Source organism: Aedes aegypti, chromosome 2 (genome assembly GCF_002204515.2).
Source record: "Aedes aegypti strain LVP_AGWG chromosome 2, AaegL5.0 Primary Assembly, whole genome shotgun sequence".
NCBI classification, from domain to species: domain Eukaryota; kingdom Metazoa; phylum Arthropoda; class Insecta; order Diptera; family Culicidae; genus Aedes; species Aedes aegypti.
Genome location: NC_035108.1, coordinates 125681065 through 125700634, shown reverse-complemented (window position 1 = coordinate 125700634; position 19570 = coordinate 125681065). Strand labels below are relative to the sequence as shown.

Here is a 19570-nt window from a genome sequence, read left to right as displayed (position 1 = left end):
CCATGCCCCGGACCTCTGCCGTTCAACCGGACCCCTGCGTCCACCTGTAAGACCATTGGCGTCTATCCGGACCGTAGCGTCCACCCGAGGGACCATAGCTTCCTATCCCGGACCATTGCCGTCCAACCGGACCCCTGCGTCCATTTGTGGGACCCTAGCGTCCACCTGCCGGACCTTGCCGTCCACCCGTCGGACCCCTGCGTCCACCCGAGGGACCATAGCGTCCACCCGTCGGACCGAAGTGTCCATTCGTCGGACCGAAGCGTCCACCGTCCGGGCCGTAGCGCCCATCCGTATAAAAGTGCATCCTCGAATCATCACCTCGAATCGTCAAATCGAATCATCATCAAGCAACATGGTCCGATTCCGTGACCCAACCAAGCAAGCCACGATCATCCATTCAACCGGGTGACGATGACAACCAGAGAAAGCCACCAACCCATTGAAGCGAACGATCGAGACAAGCACCCCGTGGACTACCTAGAGTGAGCGAAACCCAATCAACCATTCAAGTGAATCATCCAGGGAATCAAGCAATCCATGGACCACGCACGATCACCAAAGTCCTACCTAGAATTACCAGCACCGACCGGCGATAGCATCGTTTCCATCCTGCTGTTTTTACGAAAAACAGCCAACCATCAAAGCAAGCAAATCGCATCATCGCCAAGCAAGCAAACCAAAAGCAAACTGCTCACCATCCAGAACACTACCTACAGTGAGTCAGCGTCGATCGTCGTCTACCATCATCATCATTCTCCCCTGCCCAACCAACAGCAAGCTACTCTACAACAAATTTGAAAACATTCGTTTTCGGGCGGGAGTATGTTCGCGCTCATCACAGACGCGTCATCGCTAGTTGCCGCTCAATTGAAGCGTGTGGAGAGAGAGACGCTACCTATTGTGCCATTCATCGGCGCAGTGGAATATTCCACTGCCAGTCAGCGTGCAGCTTCTTCAGTTGGCGCCAATCCAACATCGCGCCAAACTGCGAAGGGAAGCATGAGCGGGAAATGAATGCTTTTTGTCTATCCGTACTGTGGGCCTATATAAGGCGCACGCATTAGCATGTAAGATTTCAAGCGTGTACTAGAATAAGGGCGTAAGTCGCATGATCGATTTCTCTTCATCGATCCTCTCTTCTGTGAATAAAGGTGACAAGATGCGGGTTTGTCAGCATTTTTTCACCTCAGTACGCAAGATTGTATCACTGCCTAGCGTCCTGGCGTGAAAAAATGTTAACAAACCCGCTTCTTGTCACCTTTATTCACAGAAGAGAGGATCGATGAAGAGAAATCGATCATGCGACTTACGCCCTTATTCTAGCAAACGCTTGATTTGTAGTTTATTTCGTTTCCCCACCGAGTAGGCATGCTGCCTCTCGGTGGCAATAAATCAGTAGCGTGTAAAGTTATTCGTGCGTTTGATTCGTTGCCCGTCCAAAGTAAAAAGACACAACGTAGGGAAAGACGTCCTGGCCGAAACAAGCCTATTTTTAATACCCGGGAAATACAGAAATCCCGGGATTATACGGGAATCCCGGGAAACAGGAAATCATTTCCCGGGAAACGGGAATCCCGGGAAATCTCAATGTTTCCGGGATTGAAAACTCTACGCCTAACCGGATTCGCGATATTACTCGATAAACGCATTGAACGCCGAACAAGTGTTTGCGCAGGCCCCACAGGAGCAAGCGTCAAGATCAAAGGATCAAACACTACTGACGCGATCCGCGATACTATTCCACCGTGGTATGCCAACGACGCGCGACATGTTTGATCCTGCCCTCGTCGCCCGCTCCCGCAGAAGCAAGCAACAAGATCGAAGGATCAAACACTACTCAGTTTTGAAAAATTATGAGAATTGTCGAAGAAGGAGGGCTACTAAAACTATCGTATACAATCGAATGCCAAACAGAACTTGATGTCAGCAACATGAAATATTGGAAAGCTTTCATTTGGTTCGCATTATTTTATTCATTCATGACCGGAAACAGACAATTCAAACTGATTTTCTTCCATTACCAGATTTCATTGCCTGACATTGATACTGATGTTGACAACTCGTAGATCTGATCCAGCTTCTTGTGGAGCTCCATGTTCTTGTTCATTATCTTGTCCGGGATTGTGTTGTTCCTGAGGATGACGTTGACCATGTTGATCATGTCCTGAGTTTTGTGATTCATGAGGAGGACGTTGCCCATGGTGTCCTTGTTCTGGGTTTTGTGAGCCTTGGTGAGGACGTTGTCCATTATGATATGGTAATGAGTTATGTGATTCGTGAGAAGGACCTTGTCCATGATGAACTTGTCCTGCGTTCTGTGATTCATGAGATGGTCCTTGCCCATGATGAACTTGTCCTGGGTTCTGGGGTTCCATAGGAGGGCGTTGTCCATGATGATCTTGTCCTGGGTTTTGTGATTCTTGAAGAGGACGATGTCCTGCGTTTTGTGCCTCCTGAGAAGGTCCTTGTGCATGATGATCTTGTCCGGGATTCTGTGAATCCCGAGGAGGACGTTGTCCATGATGATTTTGTTGATGGTTTTGTGATTCCTGAGGAGGACGTTCTCCATGGTGTTCTTGTCCTGGATTTTGTGGAGGACGTTGTTCAAGTTCGTCGTGGTCTTCGATTTCTCCATTATCTCCATGATGCTGTTGCGAATCATCTCTGTACTGATCACGTTCTTCCTTGCTGTAATATGACGGTGATGGTTGGTCTTCTCCGTATTGTCGAACATCATGATTTTGTTCGCTCTCATTGTCTGAATGTTCTTCCTCAGGATGTTGATCATGCAATTCCTCCGAATTTTGTGGTAATTGTGCATCCCGTGGAAGGTAATCTTCGAGTTCGTTTTCCGAATCCTGTTGAATTGATTAAACATTTTCAGAATATCAAAAATTTATGAGATTTATTTAGAATAATCACCTCGATGCTATCTTCATCAGAATCCTCCGAAGCTTCATCGGCATCGATATCCATGTCATCTGCATCTTCATTTTGATTGGAATCTTCATCCTCTGGGACTTGATCTTCCTCGTCACTTTGCGCATCCTCGTGTGCTCCATCAACTTCCACGTCCACTTCTGCTGGTTTACTCAAATCGGAACCTGAAGCTACTACATCGCCAACGGTATCTGAATAACCGGTTGGTTGGACCACATCAAAAGTTCCGAGTGGTTTAGCAAGTACCAGAGCACCGGTCGATACCAGGCAGAATAGAAGTAAGATTTTCATATTGAAAGATGCTTTCATCGGCTGTCGAATAGAATGATCGAATAATACTGATATTATGTGCAGAGCATCTTGAGTATTTATATCAATGATGATAAGAATTGGGTGCTCGAAACAATTAGCATGGAAAACCCATCGTCTGAGAGTTTGAAAGGGAAGCGGTAGTGAAACGTGATCTTTGTTATCTAAAGTGACGCGTGAATAGTTTGGCTTTATTCTATGCCGAAGAGCAAAATTACCAGTGAGTAATACCTATAAGAAGCAAACAACATCATGAACCTTTACACCCGTGCAACCAAACTCAACATCTCAATAGTCGGAAGTCCAAATATGACTATGCACACCATGGTAGTTTTCAAAGAGATTTTCAAAATTCGTTCAACAACCGGACGATATTCAAGATCAATGACACACATTTCTTCTAAATTATACACATTTTTTCTAAATTCTTTATTAGTATCATTTCAAACATTACATACATTTCTTATATCAGGTGTTCTGTGTTAGACAACACTATCATCATAATTTGTGAATTTATAATGCATTTATGGTAGCAATAGAAGATTGCAGGGACTTTTGTCTATTTTTTTACTAGTTTATTTGATATTTGTTCCAATGTTTCAACATTGGATATTCTAACTCATTAGTACTATACCAGGGAGGAAGCTTCAGAATCATTTTCAAAATTGTATTTTGAATCCTTTGCTGAGCTTTCTCCTGGTATTACAACAGCTAGTCCATATTGGTATATTTGTCTATACCATTATGGACTAGCTGTTGTAATATTAGGAGAAAGCTCAGCAGAGGATTCAAAATAAAATTTTGAAAATGATTCTGAAGCTTCCTCCCTGGTATAGTACTAATGAGTTAGAATATCCAATGTTGAAACACGCATTGAAGCATGCTGCCTGAGCATTGAAAAAGCAAATAGGCAGCTATGAAAGTATATTTACCAAGCTGTGTTTCAACAGAAACACCTAAAGTTTAAAAAACTACGCCTATGAATGATGATTACAACTCCCCCAAATGCCCCATCAAGTCATCATTACGATAAACAAAAAAGGCAGGATCTCTTTTGAAGTTTGATCAAGGTTATAAACGGAGGCGCGTACACGTTCGAAAACATAGGTAGGGCAAACGTTGGCAAAGGATTTCATTGATATTACTGCTTGTTTACTGTAGTTTACGAAGGAGGCTCGACTTATGTACCGAAATTTTCTTACAAATGTCATTTTAGTGTTAATACATACCTCTAAAATAAAAAATCAGAGGATCTCATTTCGGGGTGAAATTGATCACTTGTCAATGCCATTATTGTTAGTTTCCAAAACAACTCTATATGATAAATTTGAGCTCCCTGAATCCGAATATGCTTGTAAAATTCTTAACAATGCTATGTTTATATAAATAACGAATAATTAAATTTCAAGAATTACGCGGAAAATGCCTAAATGTATGCAATTTCCTAAGGAATTCAATGATATCTAACAGAAATTCAATTATTTCAACCATATGAGCTAATTGGTACGAGTTTTGGTGATGAAATCTGGTTTGGGGATATATCTCAAGCATCCTCACAAACATTCAGGTTTATACCATGTTCAAATCCTTGCTTATAAATAGAAGTTCATAGCTGTTTGTCAATACTGCACCGTGCATGATTTTGAAATTTTACGTTATTTTCATAGTAATAAACATTCTTTAACGCAAAAAACTTCACAACACACAATTCTACAATAGTTACGACAAGCAACGTTCATTTACTGCAGCTTACATTGATATTTGTGCTTCATAACGAATAAATAAAATCGTGTGATACGATGATCAATATCACCCTTCAGATCAATAACACCCGATTTTACGGTAACAAAGCTCACGTTTCACTACCGCTTCCCTTTCAAACTCTCAGACGATGGGTTTTCCATGCTAATTGTTTCGAGCACCCAATTCTTATCATCATTGATATAAATACTCAAGATGCTCTACACATCATATCAGTATTATTTGATCATTCTATTCGACAGCCGATGAAAGCATCTTTCAATATGAAAATCTTACTTCTATTCTGCCTGGTATCGACCGGTGCTCTGGTACTTGCTAAACCACTCGGAACTTTTGATGTGGTCCAACCAACCGGTTATTCAGATACCGTTGGCGATGTAGTAGCTTCAGGTTCCGATTTGAGTAAACCAGCAGAAGTGGACGTGGAAGTTGATGGAGTACACGAGGATGCGCAAAGTGACGAGGAAGATCAAGTCCCAGAGGATGAAGATTCCAATCAAAATGAAGATGCAAATGGCATGGATATCGATGCCGATGAAGCTTCGGAGGATTCTGATGAAGATAGCATCGAGGTGATTATTCTAAATAAATCTCATAAATTTTTGATATTCTGAAAATGTTTAATCAATTCAACAGGATTCGGAAAACGAACTCGAAGAGAACCTTCCACGGGATGCACAATTACCACAAAATTCGGAGGAATTACATGATCAACATCCTGAGGAAGATCATTCAGACAATGAGAGCGAACAAAATCATGATGTTCGACAATACGGAGAAGACCAACCATCACCGTTATATTACAGCACGGAAGAACGTGATCAGTATAGAGATGATTCGCAACAGCACCATGGAGATAATGGAGAAATCGAAGTCCACGACGAACATGAACAACGTCCTCCACAAAATCCAGGACAAGAACACCATGGAGAACGTCCTCCTCAGGAATCACAAAACCATCAACAAAATCATCATGGACAACGTCCTCCTCGGGATTCACAGAATCCCGGACAAGATCATCATGCACAAGGACCTTCTCAGGAGGCACAAAACGCAGGACATCGTCCTCTTCAAGAATCACAAAACCCAAGACAAGATCATCATGGACAACGCCCTCCTATGGAACCCCAGAACCCAGGACAAGTTCATCATGGGCAAGGACCATCTCATGAATCACAGAACGCAGAACAAGTTCATCATGGACAAGGTCCTTCTCACGAATCACATAACTCATTACCGTATCATAATGGACAACGTCCTCACCAAGGCTCACAAAACCCAGAACAAGGACACCATGGACAACGTCCTCCTCATGAATCACAAAACTCAGGACATTATCAACATGGTCAACGTCATCCTCAGGAACAACACAATCCCGGACAAGATAATGAACAAGAACATGGAGCTCCACAAGAAGCTGGATCAGATCTACGAGTTGTCAACATCAGTATCAATGTCAGGCAATGAAATCTGGTAAGGGAAGAAAATCAGTTTGAATTGTCTGTTTCCGGTCATGAATGAATAAAATAATGCGAACCAAATGAAAGCTTTCCAACATTTCATGTTGCTGACATCAAGTTCTGTTTGGCATTCGATTGTATACGATAGTTTTAGTAGCCCTCCTTCTTCGACAATTCTCATAATTTTTCAAAACTGAGTAGTGTTTGATCCTTCGACCTTGTTGCTTGTTTCTGCGGGAGCGGGCGACGAGGGCAGGATCAAACATGTCGCGCGTCGTTTGCATACCACGGTGGAATAGTATCGCGGATCGCGTCAGTAGTGTTTGATCCTTTGACACTTGTTCGGCGTTCAATGCGTTTATCGCGAATCCGGTTAGGCGCATTCATTTCATATATTTATCTGAAGCTTAACCCAGCACTTTGAAATTGGAATAGTCGGCTCAGGGCCGATTAAATCATGCGATGCTCCATCGCGAGCTTGTTCATCAGCCAATTCATTTCCAGCGATGGAAGAATGGCCAGGTACCCATACAAGGTTTACAGAGTTGACTGAATTTAGTTCCTCAATTTGAGTTCGACATGCGATAACAAGCTTCGACCTTGAGTTGGGCGAAGCAAGAGCTTTTATCGCAGCCTGACTATCTGAACAGAAGTATATTACTTTACCAATTACGCGCTGTTGAAGTGCTGATTGCACTCCACACATAAGAGCAAATATTTCCGCCTGAAAAACGGTGCAGTTTCTACCAAGTGAGTAAAACTGACTCAGCCTTAGCTCACGAGAATATACTCCTGCACCAGCTCTACCTTCAAGAAGGGAGCCATCAGTGTAACATACTATATTGTTTGATATACTTCTTTCCAAATAGCCAGACGGCCACTCTTCCCGTGAAGGGAATTGTGTGGTAAATGTCCTGTAAGGAAAGTGACAAGTAATTGTGAGATCACTTGGAGCAAGGACAATTTTGTCCCAATTCATCAAAAGTGGAAACAACGAAGTGTGTGTAGATCTACGATTCACTGGATTTTTCTCCAGTAGATCCAGTACCTATAAACGGTAAGAGCATAAAAGTGCTTCTTGTTTAAGATGTATGTGTAATGGCGCAACGTCGAAAAGAGCCTCGAGCGCTGCTGTGGGAGTTGTAGAGAACACACCATACATCGCCATCAAACACGTCCTTTGGAGATGGCCCAATTTTGATTGAATTGTTCTCACCTCGCCCTTTTGCCACCACACAAGACATCCATATGCCAATATTGGTCGAACAACTGTTGTTTCTTCTTCTTTCTGGCGTTACGTCCCAACTGGGACATATAGAACGTTCGTGTTTTCGTTTTCGCGCCTCCGCGCGTTGATGTTGTTTTTGGTCATATACAAATTCGCCCGGAAGAAAATTGAATCGGCTGGTGGTGCTATGCCACCCGGCAAATACCTAATGCGAAGAAAGTTGATTTGTGAAGTGTGAAGTGTGAATGCTTGTGAAAACATGGAATGTTTAGAAAAACGGAATTCTGCATAAAGTTTAGGTGTTTTTTTTCTGCACCGGATATTTTTATCTCTACCGTTTTGTTTTAACTTTATGAAGAATGCTTCAGGTTAAGTGTTCCATGACAAAATCTTGCTATTATTTTCCTCGCGCTTGTCAATTTTTGATTCTGCTGAAAAAATGTTATGACTGGTTATAGCTAAAATCGTTAGCAAGGTGTTTTTGGTGAAAAATTTTGTTTGAAACGTGGATGAGCAGTAGAGCTATTGTCGGAAAAGAAATGTGTTGCGTGCCGAATGTCCGAAGTTTCGCTATTAGTGGTAAAATGAGTACCCTTACTGGAACCGGAAAGTATCCAGTTGGAGAATTTGGTGAGTTTGTTCCATTTTATTATTCGGAATTCAGTTTACAATTGAAACAGTTGAATTTTGATAGCTATAACCGGAACGATTCGATGTTTGTTTTTTTTTTGTAATTTTGTGTATTGTCGGTTTGCGATCACGGAACAAAGATATCCGCGCCTGGAGTAGTGTTTCGCCATTGGATTCTGTTGCTTGCTCCTACGGGAAGCGGAAGACGGAATCGTGATCAATCGTGTTCGGTTTCGTTTTGTACGGTTACTAAAAAAACATCGTGACGTTCGTCAGTAGTGTTTGGTTATTCAATTCGGTTGCTTGCTCGTAGGGAGCGAGAGATGACTTCGCGTAAATGCATTTTTTTCTCGGGCGTGTGCGTATTTCTTCTCCCCTATTTTTTTTGTGTTCATTTCGATGACCCTGGAGGGATCGACTCTGCTTTTTATCGAGCAGAATTTCACTATCGTTAAAGCGCAGTTTTTTTAATCTCTTTTTTCTCTCGGGAAACAATATTGTTCAAACTGTAAATAAAGCATTGTTTCTTTCTTTTGATTGCCGGAATATTCAAAAGATTAAATTAAAAACAATTAAAAATCAAATGCTCTGGGTCCATCGCCAGCTTTTCAAGCGAATCCTAGTGACCTACTACCTTTCCCAACCCCCAACTCCGTAGCACTTATGAGGGTGTCACTGAGTCGGAGGCCTCTCGTTTAGTAAGTGCTACATCAACATTTCCTTCCCCAATCCCAAGTTACGGTAAAGATGGGCGTGGCCGGGAATAGCGATATTCATGGTTTTGGTATTCTTGTTTCAGATTAGATCAAGGTTAACTCCCAAGCGTTGTTCTAGAAAGCAGTCTAGATGAGACTATCAAAGATAAAAACATGAATATAGCTAGTATCCAATCTACGAAGTATACCGTAACTACGCTAACGCTAACACTAACGCTAACGCTAACGCTAACGTCCCAACTGGGACATATAGCCTGCTTCTCAGATTAGTGTTCTTATGACCACTTCCACAGTTATTAACTGAGAGCTTTCTTTGCCGATTGACCATTTTTGCATGTTTATATCGTGTGGCAGGTACGAAGATACTTGTATGCCCTGGGAATCGAGAAAATTTCCTTTACGAAAAGATCCTCGACCAGTGGGATTCGCACCCACGACCCTCAGCATGGTCATGCTGAATAGCTGCGCGTTTACCGCTACGGCTTTCTGGGCCCCGCCAACTGTTGTGTAAATCCATTTGATATACTTGGGTTGTTAAGTTAGGTTAAGTATATTCAAAGCGGCTATCTGGGCCCCAAACTACGGAAACCTGGATCTAAACTCAAAAGAGATCCTATTTTTTTTTGTTTATCGTAATGATCGACTTGACTTGACATCGGTCATGGAATAATTCTCAAAGTAATTCCAACGGCAGAATTTTATTTGATGAGTGCTCTTTAGGATATTTCTAAATTCAATACCCTGATAGCCCTACGTGTTTTTACTCCTCTAGAAATCCATCTACGATTGATTTGGTCTTAACCGACTCTAGTTATCTTTGTAGCGAACTGATTACTCATGCTGATTTTGATTCTGATCATGCCCCTGTTACTCCTGGTTATTGACTCTTATCTTAATGTTAATATTCCTTTACAAACAAAGCTTGATATTGACAATGCTCTTGAAACTTCAACAAATTGCATTGTTGAAGCCAGAAGCATTGCAATTCCAAAATGTGAAGTAAAATTTGAATCCGTAATTATAGATGATGATCTTAAACTCTTGATCCGTCTTAAAAACGTGAGGAGAAGGCAATTTCAACGCACTCGCGATCCTACAATGAAAGTTATATGGCAGGATTTACAGAAAGAAATCAAGAAACATTTTGCACGATTAAGAAACAAAATTTTCGAAAATAAGATTTCTCAATTGGACCCTGGCTCTAAGCCCTTTTGGAAATTATCTAAAATGTTGAAAAAACCTCAGAAGCCAATACCGGCATTGAAAGAGGAAAACAAATTATTACTAACTAATTGCGAAAAAGCTCAAAAACTTGCTATGCAGTTTGAAAGTGCGCACAATTTTAATTTAGGACTTACTAGTCCAATTGAAAATCAAGTTACTCAGGACTTCGAAAATATTCTCAATCAAGAGAACGTTTTCGAAAATGCCTGGGAGACTGATTTGGAAGAAGTGAAAACTATTATTAAAAAAATCAAAAATATGAAAGCTCCTGGCGATAATGGAATTTTCTACATTCTCATCAAGAAACTTCCAGAAAGTAGCTTATCATTTTTAGTTGATATATTTAACAAATGTTTTCAGTTAGCATATTTCCTGACAAATGGAAAAATGATAAGGTTGTTCCAATTTCAAAACCAGACAAAAATCCTGCTGAAGCTTCTAGCTATCGTCCAATCAGTTTGCTTTCCTCCATCAGTAATCTTTTTGAATAGGTAATTTTTAACAGAATGATGGTCCACATCAACGAAAATTCAATTTTTGCCAATGAACAGTACGGATTCCACCATGGACATTCGACCACTCATCAACTTTTACGTGTAACAAATTTGATCCGTTCCAACAAATCTGTAGGCTATTCTACTGGTCTTGCTCTTCTAGACATAGAAAAAGCATTCGACAGTGTTTGGCATGAAGGTTTGATTGTAAAATTGAAAAACTTTAATTTTCCAACATACATTGTTAGAATAATTCAAAGTTATCTGTCAAATCGTACACTTCAGGTTAATTATCAGAACTCCAGATCTAAAAGACTTCCTGTAAGAGCTGGTGTTCCCCAAGGCAGCATTTTGGGACCAATATTATACAATATTTTCACATCTGACTTACCTGAGTTACCTCAGGGATGTCAAAAATCTTTGTTTGCGGATGACACAGGCCTCTCTGCCAAAGGGCGAAGCTTGCGTGTCATCTGTAGTCGATTGCAAAAAAGTTTGGATATTTTTTCTTTATACTTGCAAAAATGGAAGATTTCTCCTAATGCTTCTAAAACTCAACTAATAATATTCCCACATAAACCAAAAGCTCTTTATTTGAAACCTTCAAGTAGACATGTTGTCACGATGAGAGGGGTTCCAATAAATTGGTCAGATGAAGTTAAGTATCTAGGGCTCATGCTAGATAAGAATTTATCTTTCAAAAATCTTATTGAGGGCATTCAAGCCAAATGTAATAAATATGTAAAATGTCTCTATCCCCTTATTAATAGAAAATCAAAACTTTGTCTTAAGAACAAGCTTTTGATATTCAAACAAATTTTCAGGCCAGCCATGTTGTATGCTGTACCAATATGGACTAGCTGTTGTAATACCAGGAAGAAAGCTCTGCAGAGAATTCAAAATAAAATTTTGAAAATGATTCAATGCGTTACATAGAATATCCAATGTTGAAACATTGGAACAAATGTCAAATAAAATAATCAATAATTTCAGGCAAAAATCGTTACAATCTTCTATTGCCACGATTAATGCGTTATATGTTTAGGTTAAGTTAGGTTAAGTAAATTGAAAACGTTTTTTTTTCTTTTATAAGCAGGTGAAATCAACTCCCCTGTAAAAAATCTGAACTGCTACGGCAAATGAAATATAATATGTTGTTAATAAAATGTTAATAAAATCTTAAATTTGTTTTACCAAATTAGGATGATAGTGTTATCTAATAACACAGAACACCTAAATATATGAAATAATGAATGTAATGTTTGGGATGATACTAATGAAGAAATTTAAAAAAAAAGCTTTCATCGCAAAGATATTGAACTCGACGACCGCAATATACAATTTGAAGGTATGCTTCCAATTCTTCTCTAGTAAGGTGAAAGTAACAGCAATGAGATTAATATGACTGATCAAGTAAAGTATGTCGGAGTCATTCTAGATTCCGAACTTTCATGGACACCTCACATTGATTTCAGAGTCAAAAAAGCTTACATGGCCTTCGGTCAATGCCGGCGAACCTTTGGTAAAACTTGGGGCCTCAAACCCAAGTATATCAAATGAATTTACACAACAGTTGTTCGACCAATATTGGCATATGGATGTCTTGTGTGGTGGCAAAAGGGCGAAGTGAGAACAATTCAATCAAAATTGGGCCATCTCCAAAGGACGTGTTTGATGGCGATGTATGGTGCGTTCTCTACAACTCCCACAGTAGCGCTCGAGGCCCTTTTCGACGTTGCGCCACTACACATACATCTTAACCAAGAAGCACTGATCTCACAATTGCTTGTCACTTTCCTTACAGGACATTTATCACACAATTCCCTTCACGGGAAGAGTGGACGTCTGGCTATTTGGAAAGAAGTATATCAAATAATATAGTATGTTACACTGATGGCTCCCTTCTTGAAGGTAGAGCTGGTGCAGGTGTTAATTCTCGTGAGCTAAGGCTTAGTCAGTTTTACTCACTTGGTAGAAACTGCACCGTTTTTCAGACGGAAATATTTGCTCTTATGTGTGGAGTGCAATCAGCTCTTCAACAGCGCGTAATTGGTAAAGCCATATACTTCTGTTCAGATAGTCAGGCTGCTATAAAAGCTCTTGCTTCGGCCAACTCAAGGTCGAAGCTTGTTACCGCATGTCGAACTCAAATTTAGGAACTAAATTCAGTCAACTCTGTAAACCTTGTATGGGTACCTGGCCATTCTTCCATCGCTGGAAATGAATTGGCTGATGAACAAGCTCGCGATGGAGCATCGCATGATTTAATCGGCCCTGAGCCGACTATTCCAATTTCAAAGTGCTGGGTTAAGCTTCAGATAAATATATGAAATGAATGCGCCTAACCGGATTCGCGATATTACTCGATAAACGCATTGAACGCCGAACAAGTGTTCGTCGCTCGCCCTACAGGAGCAAGCGACAAGATCAAAGGATCAAACACTACTGACGCGATCCGCGATACTATTCCACCGTGGTATGCAAACGACGCGCGACATGTTTGATCCTGCCCTCGTCGCCCGCTCCCGCAGAAGCAAGCAACAAGGTCGAAGGATCAAACACTACTCAGTTTTGAAAAATTATGAGAATTGTCGAAGAAGGAGGACTACTAATAATATCGTATACAATCGAATGCCAAACAGAACTTGATGTGAGCAACATGAAATATTGGAAAGCTTTCATTTGGTTCGCATTATTTTATTCATTCATGACCGGAAACAGACAATTCAAACTGATATTTTTCCCTTACCAGATTTCATTGCCTGACATTGATACTGATGTTGACAACTCGTAGATCTGATCCAGCTTCTTGTGGAGCTCCATGTTCTTGTTCATTATCTTGTCCGGGATTGTGCTGTTCCTGAGGAGGACGTTGACCATGTTGATCATGTCCTGAGTTTTGTGATTCATGAGGAGGACGTTGCCCATGGTGTCCTTGTTCTGGGTTTTGTGAGCCTTGGTGAGGACGTTGTCCATTATGATATGGTAATGAGTTATGTGATTCGTAAGAAGGACCTTGTCCATGATGAACTTGTCCTGCGTTCTGTGATTCATGAGATGGTCCTTGTCCTTGATGAACTTGTCCTGGGTTCTGGGGTTCCATAGGAGGGCGTTGTCCATGATTATCTTGTCCTGGGTTTTGTGATTCTTGAAGAGGACGATGTCCTGCGTTTTGTGCCTCCTGAGAAGGTGCTTGTGCATGATGATCTTGTTCGGGATTCTGTGAATCCTGAGGAGGACGTTGTCCATGATGATTTTGTGATTCCTGAGGAGGACGTTCTCCATGGTGTTCTTGTCCTGGATTTTGTGGAGGACGTTGTTCAAGTTCGTCGTGGTCTTCGATTTCTCCATTATCTCCATGGTGCTGTTGCGAATCATCTCTGTACTGATCACGTTCTTCCTTGCTGTAATATGACGGTGATGGTTGGTCTTCTCCGTATTGTCGAACATCATGATTTTGTTCGCTCTCATTGTCTGAATGATCTTCCTCAGGATGTTGATCATGCAATTCCTCCGAATTTTGTGGTAATTGTGCATCCCGTGGAAGGTAATCTTCGAGTTCGTTTTCCGAATCCTGTTGAATTGATTAAACATTAAACATTAATTTATGAGATTTATTTAGAATAATCACCTCGATGCTATCTCCATCAGAATCCTCCGAAGCTTCATCGGCATCGTTATCCATGTCATCTGCATCTTCATTTTGATTAGAATCTTCATCCTCTGGGACTTGATCTTCCTCGTCACTTTGCGCATCCTCGTGTGCTCCATCAACTTCCACGTCTACTTCTGCTGGTTTACTCAAATCGGAATCTGAAGCTACTACATCGCCAACGGTATCTGAATAACCGGTTGGTTGGACCACATCAAAAGTTCCGAGTGGTTTGGCAAGTACCAGAGCACCGGTCGATACAAGGTAGAATAGAAGTAAGATTTTCATATTGAAAGATGCTTTCATCGGCTGTCGAATAGAATGATCGAATAATACTGATATTATGTGCAGAGCATCTTGAGTATTTATATCAATGATGATAAGAATTGGGTGCTCGAAACAATTAGCTTGGAAAACCCACTGTCTGAGAGTTTGAAAGAGAAGCGGTAGTGAAACGTGATCTTTGTTATCTAAAGTGACGCGTGAATAGTTTGGCTTTATTCTATGCCGAAGAGCAAAATTACCAGTGAGTAATACCTATATGAAGCAAACAACATCATGAACCTTTACACCCGTGCAACCAAACTCATCACCTCAATAGTCGGAAGTCCAAATATGACACACCATGGTAGTTTTCAAAGAGATTTTCAGAATTCGTTCAACAACCGGACGATATTCAAGATAAATGACCATTTTGATGTTGTCAAAACCCAGGTAACCAATAAGCATTCCAATAGGCCACACAACAGACTGCTTACAGCATTTGATCTGCCTGTTGCCCTGTTCAAGCAGTTGGATTGCTTACCTGCCTTGAATCAGCATGAGCTTTGCCAATTAAAATCTTTTAGTTGTTAACAGGCATTTCCACTGCAAAGAATATTTTCGCCATTCAGCAATAGAAATGCTCTTTTGTTGCTGTTCGAATGCAATGAAAAAGTGGCGCAGGTAGTATGTTACATGTGTGACATTGTATTTCGTCTCGCTCACACCCGTGCCTTGTTTTGGCATTTGGTGGAGTCGATTACGGGTGAGGTAAAACACTTTTTAAGCAAAAAAATATCTATCGAGGCAGAAATCAGCTAGCCTGAAGGCGCCAATTTTTTTTTTCGGGAGCTGGCTGGTATCACGATCAAAAATGTCGCTGGCTGATGTGGTATTAGGGAATAAATATGATTTGACTTAATCTTGATTGAACAACTTGGAACTTGTTCCCGCATTAGCACCTAATAATCACAACCTCGCATATCGAATATCAAAGATATTAGTTATCTGCTCAATAATTGAGTGAACCTTTGGTCAGAACGTATCTTAATGAATGTATAAAATCTGTGCTTGGAACTGCATCGTCTGTAGCATACATTGTAGCATGAGACACTCCTATCAGCATCAGCAATCACCGGATCACCAGTTCAATTCGCAATCAGCAATGAGAGGCAAAAAACATGCACCGCAACATTAAAAAGTATCCAATAAATTCCAACAACAACAGCGAGATGAGAGATACAAGGAGGAGGAGGTGGAAAACTTTTTTGTTTTGGTTTGCCCTTTCGGAGGCGTTACGCTTTTTTGACAGTAAAATTAAACGTTCCTGAAGGTATAGCACTGAAGCAGCCCGTTATTTCGCCAAAACCTGCTTTTGGGTAGCACGCCATGCAGCTATACGGTTCATGAGCATTATATACACTGCCGTGTAGGCGTATATAATGCAGAAAGGATGCTGTTTCAAGTGCTTATTGGTTACCTGGGAATAGATACACATTTTTTAATTCTCTATTAGTATCATTTCAAACATTACATTCATTTCTTATATCAGGTGTTCTGTGTTAGACAATACTATCATCATAATTTGTGAATTTATAATGCATTTATGGTGGCAATAGAAGATTGCAGGGACTTTTGTCTAATTTTTTAATTAGTTTATTTGATATTTGTTCCAATGTTTGAACATTGGATATTCTAACTCATTAGTACTATACCAGGGAGGAAGCTTCAGAATCATTTTCAAAATTTTATTTTGAATCCTCTGCTGAGCTTTCTCCTGGTATTACAACAGCTAGTCCATATTAGTATAGACAAATTAGCATGCTGCCCTGAGCATTGAAAAGGCAAATAGGCAGCTATGAAAGTATGTTTACCAAGCTGTGTTTTAACAGAAACACCTAAAGTTTCAAAAACTACGCTTATGAATGATGATTGCAACTCCCCCAGATGCCCCATCAAGTCGATCATTACGATAAACAAATAAGTCAGGATCTCTTTTGAGGTTTGATCAAGGTTTTAAATAGAGGCGCATACACGTTCGAAAACATAGGTAGGACAAACGTTGGCAAATGATTTCATTGGTTTTATCAGGAGGAATACAAATATAAACCTAACAACAAGAACCACGACATGAGAGTTTGATTCCTCATTTGAACAGACGTTTCTCTAATAATATTTCGTAGACTTTTTTGGAGTGTCTTGTGACATTACAACATGTATTACTTTTGGATGTTTTCTATGGTTAGTCACAGAAATTTTTACGGAAGAATTTATCCAAAGATCGTTTAAGACGTCCATGGAAGTTTTTTTTTTGAAATTTTTCCGTTGATTTTCATAGGGGTTCCTCCAACATTCCCGTACTTCAAGAATTAAAAATATTGTCCCTAATTTGTTTGAAAAAAATAATCCAAAGAGTGTCGTCAAAAAATTGTTACAGTAATTAATCCAGGGATGTCTCCAGAGAAAATTTCATTTTTCTATATAGTTTTGTTTTTGAGAAACTAGGAATGACCTCTGATAAAATGTATGTGAGTTCTACTCCTGGATTCGCGATGAAATTCTCCTTAGGATTTTCTTGATAAATTGCTAAGATTTCCCCCCTTTCAAAACATTCGGGCCCGATTTGATATTTTGAGGGGGCAGTTGAAAAATATTTATCAAAATCTTAACATTTCCACAATTTTTCTTAACAAATCCGATGAATTTTGATATTTTTCGATTTTATTGCTTATTATTTATTTTACGTTAAGTGAAATTAGTTCCAAATAGTTATGAATCAATGAATTTCCTGACATGGGACAGTGAAAGTTAGAAATAAAACTCGTTTGAATCATTCCAAGACTGCGTAGCCGTGAAACCCACTATTATACGATACAGTCGATTCCTCCATAAATTCTTCCAAATACTTTTCAAGAATCATCTGATCATTTTCTATGGATGTTCCAAAAGCTTCTTAAGAATAACTTCCAGGAATCCTCAAGGCGATTTGTCCCAGAACATATACAGGGTAGGTCGTAGATTTTTTCAGAAAAATGTATGGTTTCTGAAAAAAAATCTACGAACTACCCTGTATATGTTCTTGGACAAATTGCCTTAAGGATTCCTGGAAGTTATTCTTGAGAAGCTTCATTCAGAAATACCATAGAGGATTGCTCCTTATTTTCCTAGCGGTCAAAGATGTTTCTTGTAACAATTCTTATTGTCAATCGATCTTAAAACGAGTCAGAACTTTTGGAGGTCATGCACAGATCATTTCACTAGAGATATGAGAAAACAATGAAAACTTATCGTGTCAACAATACTCCATAAGAATAAGTACGACCTTTATCGAATTTGTATGTATATTGAACAGGTGATAAATAGTTTCTGCTGATCTGCGTTTTTTTGTTGAGTTATGGGTAGGAGAATCTTTTGACTGTCCTACCCAGCTGTGCGTAGTACATGTCCTACCTGTCCTACCCGCTTCCCGCGCCACTGATTTCAAATAAGTTTCAGTAACAACTCTCGTCCTCTTTACCATTCAAAGAACGAGCATTCAAAAAAAAAAAAAAAAAATTATATAGGGTAGGTGTACCAGTTATGGACATAGTGGTTCCCTATTTCGCCATAAGTGATAACTTAAAATGTTTTCAAGTTTTGAAAACTTTTGTGTGATGCAGTACTTAGATTTAAGATATATCTTGATGTTAAAACATCCAAAAAGATGTTAAATGTGAAAGTTATCAAAATTTCACATATGGCCAAATAGGGAACTACTATGGCCATAACTGGTACACTTTCCCTATATATACATATATAAATTGCTGGAGGTATTGATCTACTATTGAAAAATTTCATTTTTATATGAAAATCCATCATGTATTACACTGTTCGACAAAAAAAGTCGATCTGAATGCACAGAGACCGGACACCCCGGGCTTGAAAGTATAAAAATAAACAAAAATAATGGCGTTTTCAGAATGTTCGTGTCTGCCCCAGGTCATTTTTAAAATATACTTGAACTTTTTGCATTTTTTATTTAAAAATCTAATCTAATCAATAAACCGACACAGTGTTGTATATGCAGGACAGCGGAATTCATGTGCCATATAATGTTTTCAACTTTAAATACAATATGAAGAGTTGTAATAAGATTTGCAGGGAGCTCTCCGCCCTTTTTTGTACCCTCCCTATTTTTGAAGTATCGCAAATGATGGAATATTTGATATACAGGGGGTTGTCAAAATAACAAACACACAGGCAAACACACAGGGACAGGCAAAAATTGGGCCAACTTTGGAATGCTGTAACTTTGACAAAAATTGACCGATTTCAATTCTTTAAGAAGTAATGGATGGGTCAACTAATCTAGATTTGAGGTGCATCCATGGAGATGAACTATGACCGCTGGATACAGGTGATAATCCGGATTTCCGGAAGCATGTCTTATGCAGTAAAATTATGACGTGTTTTTAGCAAAGGTCTCGGCTAAAAAATCAAAATTTTACTACACATGAAGATAGAAGATCAAATTCTGAAGCGATTGGTGCACCAAGTATTAAGATCGGTCAAGAAACAACCAAGATACGGCCATTTACCCGGCATCGGTGCCGGTAGTGGATCCGAATTGGGATTCTTCATATTTTGACGTAAATAGGCCAACTGTAGACTCAAAATGTATAGTTGACTACAGTGACTACTTCCGGGACCACTGGATGTTCCCGAGGGAACCTGTAATTAGGGACAAATGAAATTGGACTCCAATACATATCGTGCGACGGTTCATTTTTCATGTCTCGTGCTAAATAGGGCTATTGTAGACCTTAAGTGGATATTTGACTACAATGGCCACTACAGTGGCCACTTTTGGAACCACCGGAATTTCCCGGAGGAACCTGTCATTGGGGACATTT

The 19570-nt window shown here is 39.9% G+C and overlaps 2 protein-coding genes across 3 annotated transcripts; one reads left to right on the top strand and one right to left on the bottom strand.

The window, feature by feature from the left end:
- Positions 1–1951: 1951 nt before the first annotated feature.
- On the bottom strand, positions 1952–14766 carry LOC5578604. Of its 2 annotated transcripts, XM_021842232.1 has the most exons (3): positions 14397–14766; positions 14031–14339; positions 1952–2552 (listed from the first exon to the last, which is right to left on the bottom strand). In XM_021842232.1, the coding sequence occupies exons 1-3, from the start codon at positions 14534–14536 to the stop codon at positions 2021–2023; spliced, it is 981 nt and encodes a 326-aa protein (XP_021697924.1). In that variant the 5' UTR covers positions 14537–14766; the 3' UTR covers positions 1952–2020. The 2 variants fall into 2 exon arrangements, with proteins under 2 accessions (XP_021697924.1, XP_021697923.1); XM_021842231.1 differs by lacking the exons at positions 14031–14339; positions 14397–14766 and adding an exon at positions 2926–3296 and having other exon boundaries at positions 1952–2861.
- On the top strand, positions 5215–6559 carry LOC110676001. The gene is made up of 2 exons (XM_021842233.1): positions 5215–5585; positions 5650–6559. The coding sequence occupies exons 1-2, from the start codon at positions 5446–5448 to the stop codon at positions 6488–6490; spliced, it is 981 nt and encodes a 326-aa protein (XP_021697925.1). The 5' UTR covers positions 5215–5445; the 3' UTR covers positions 6491–6559.
- Positions 14767–19570: the final 4804 nt, after the last annotated feature.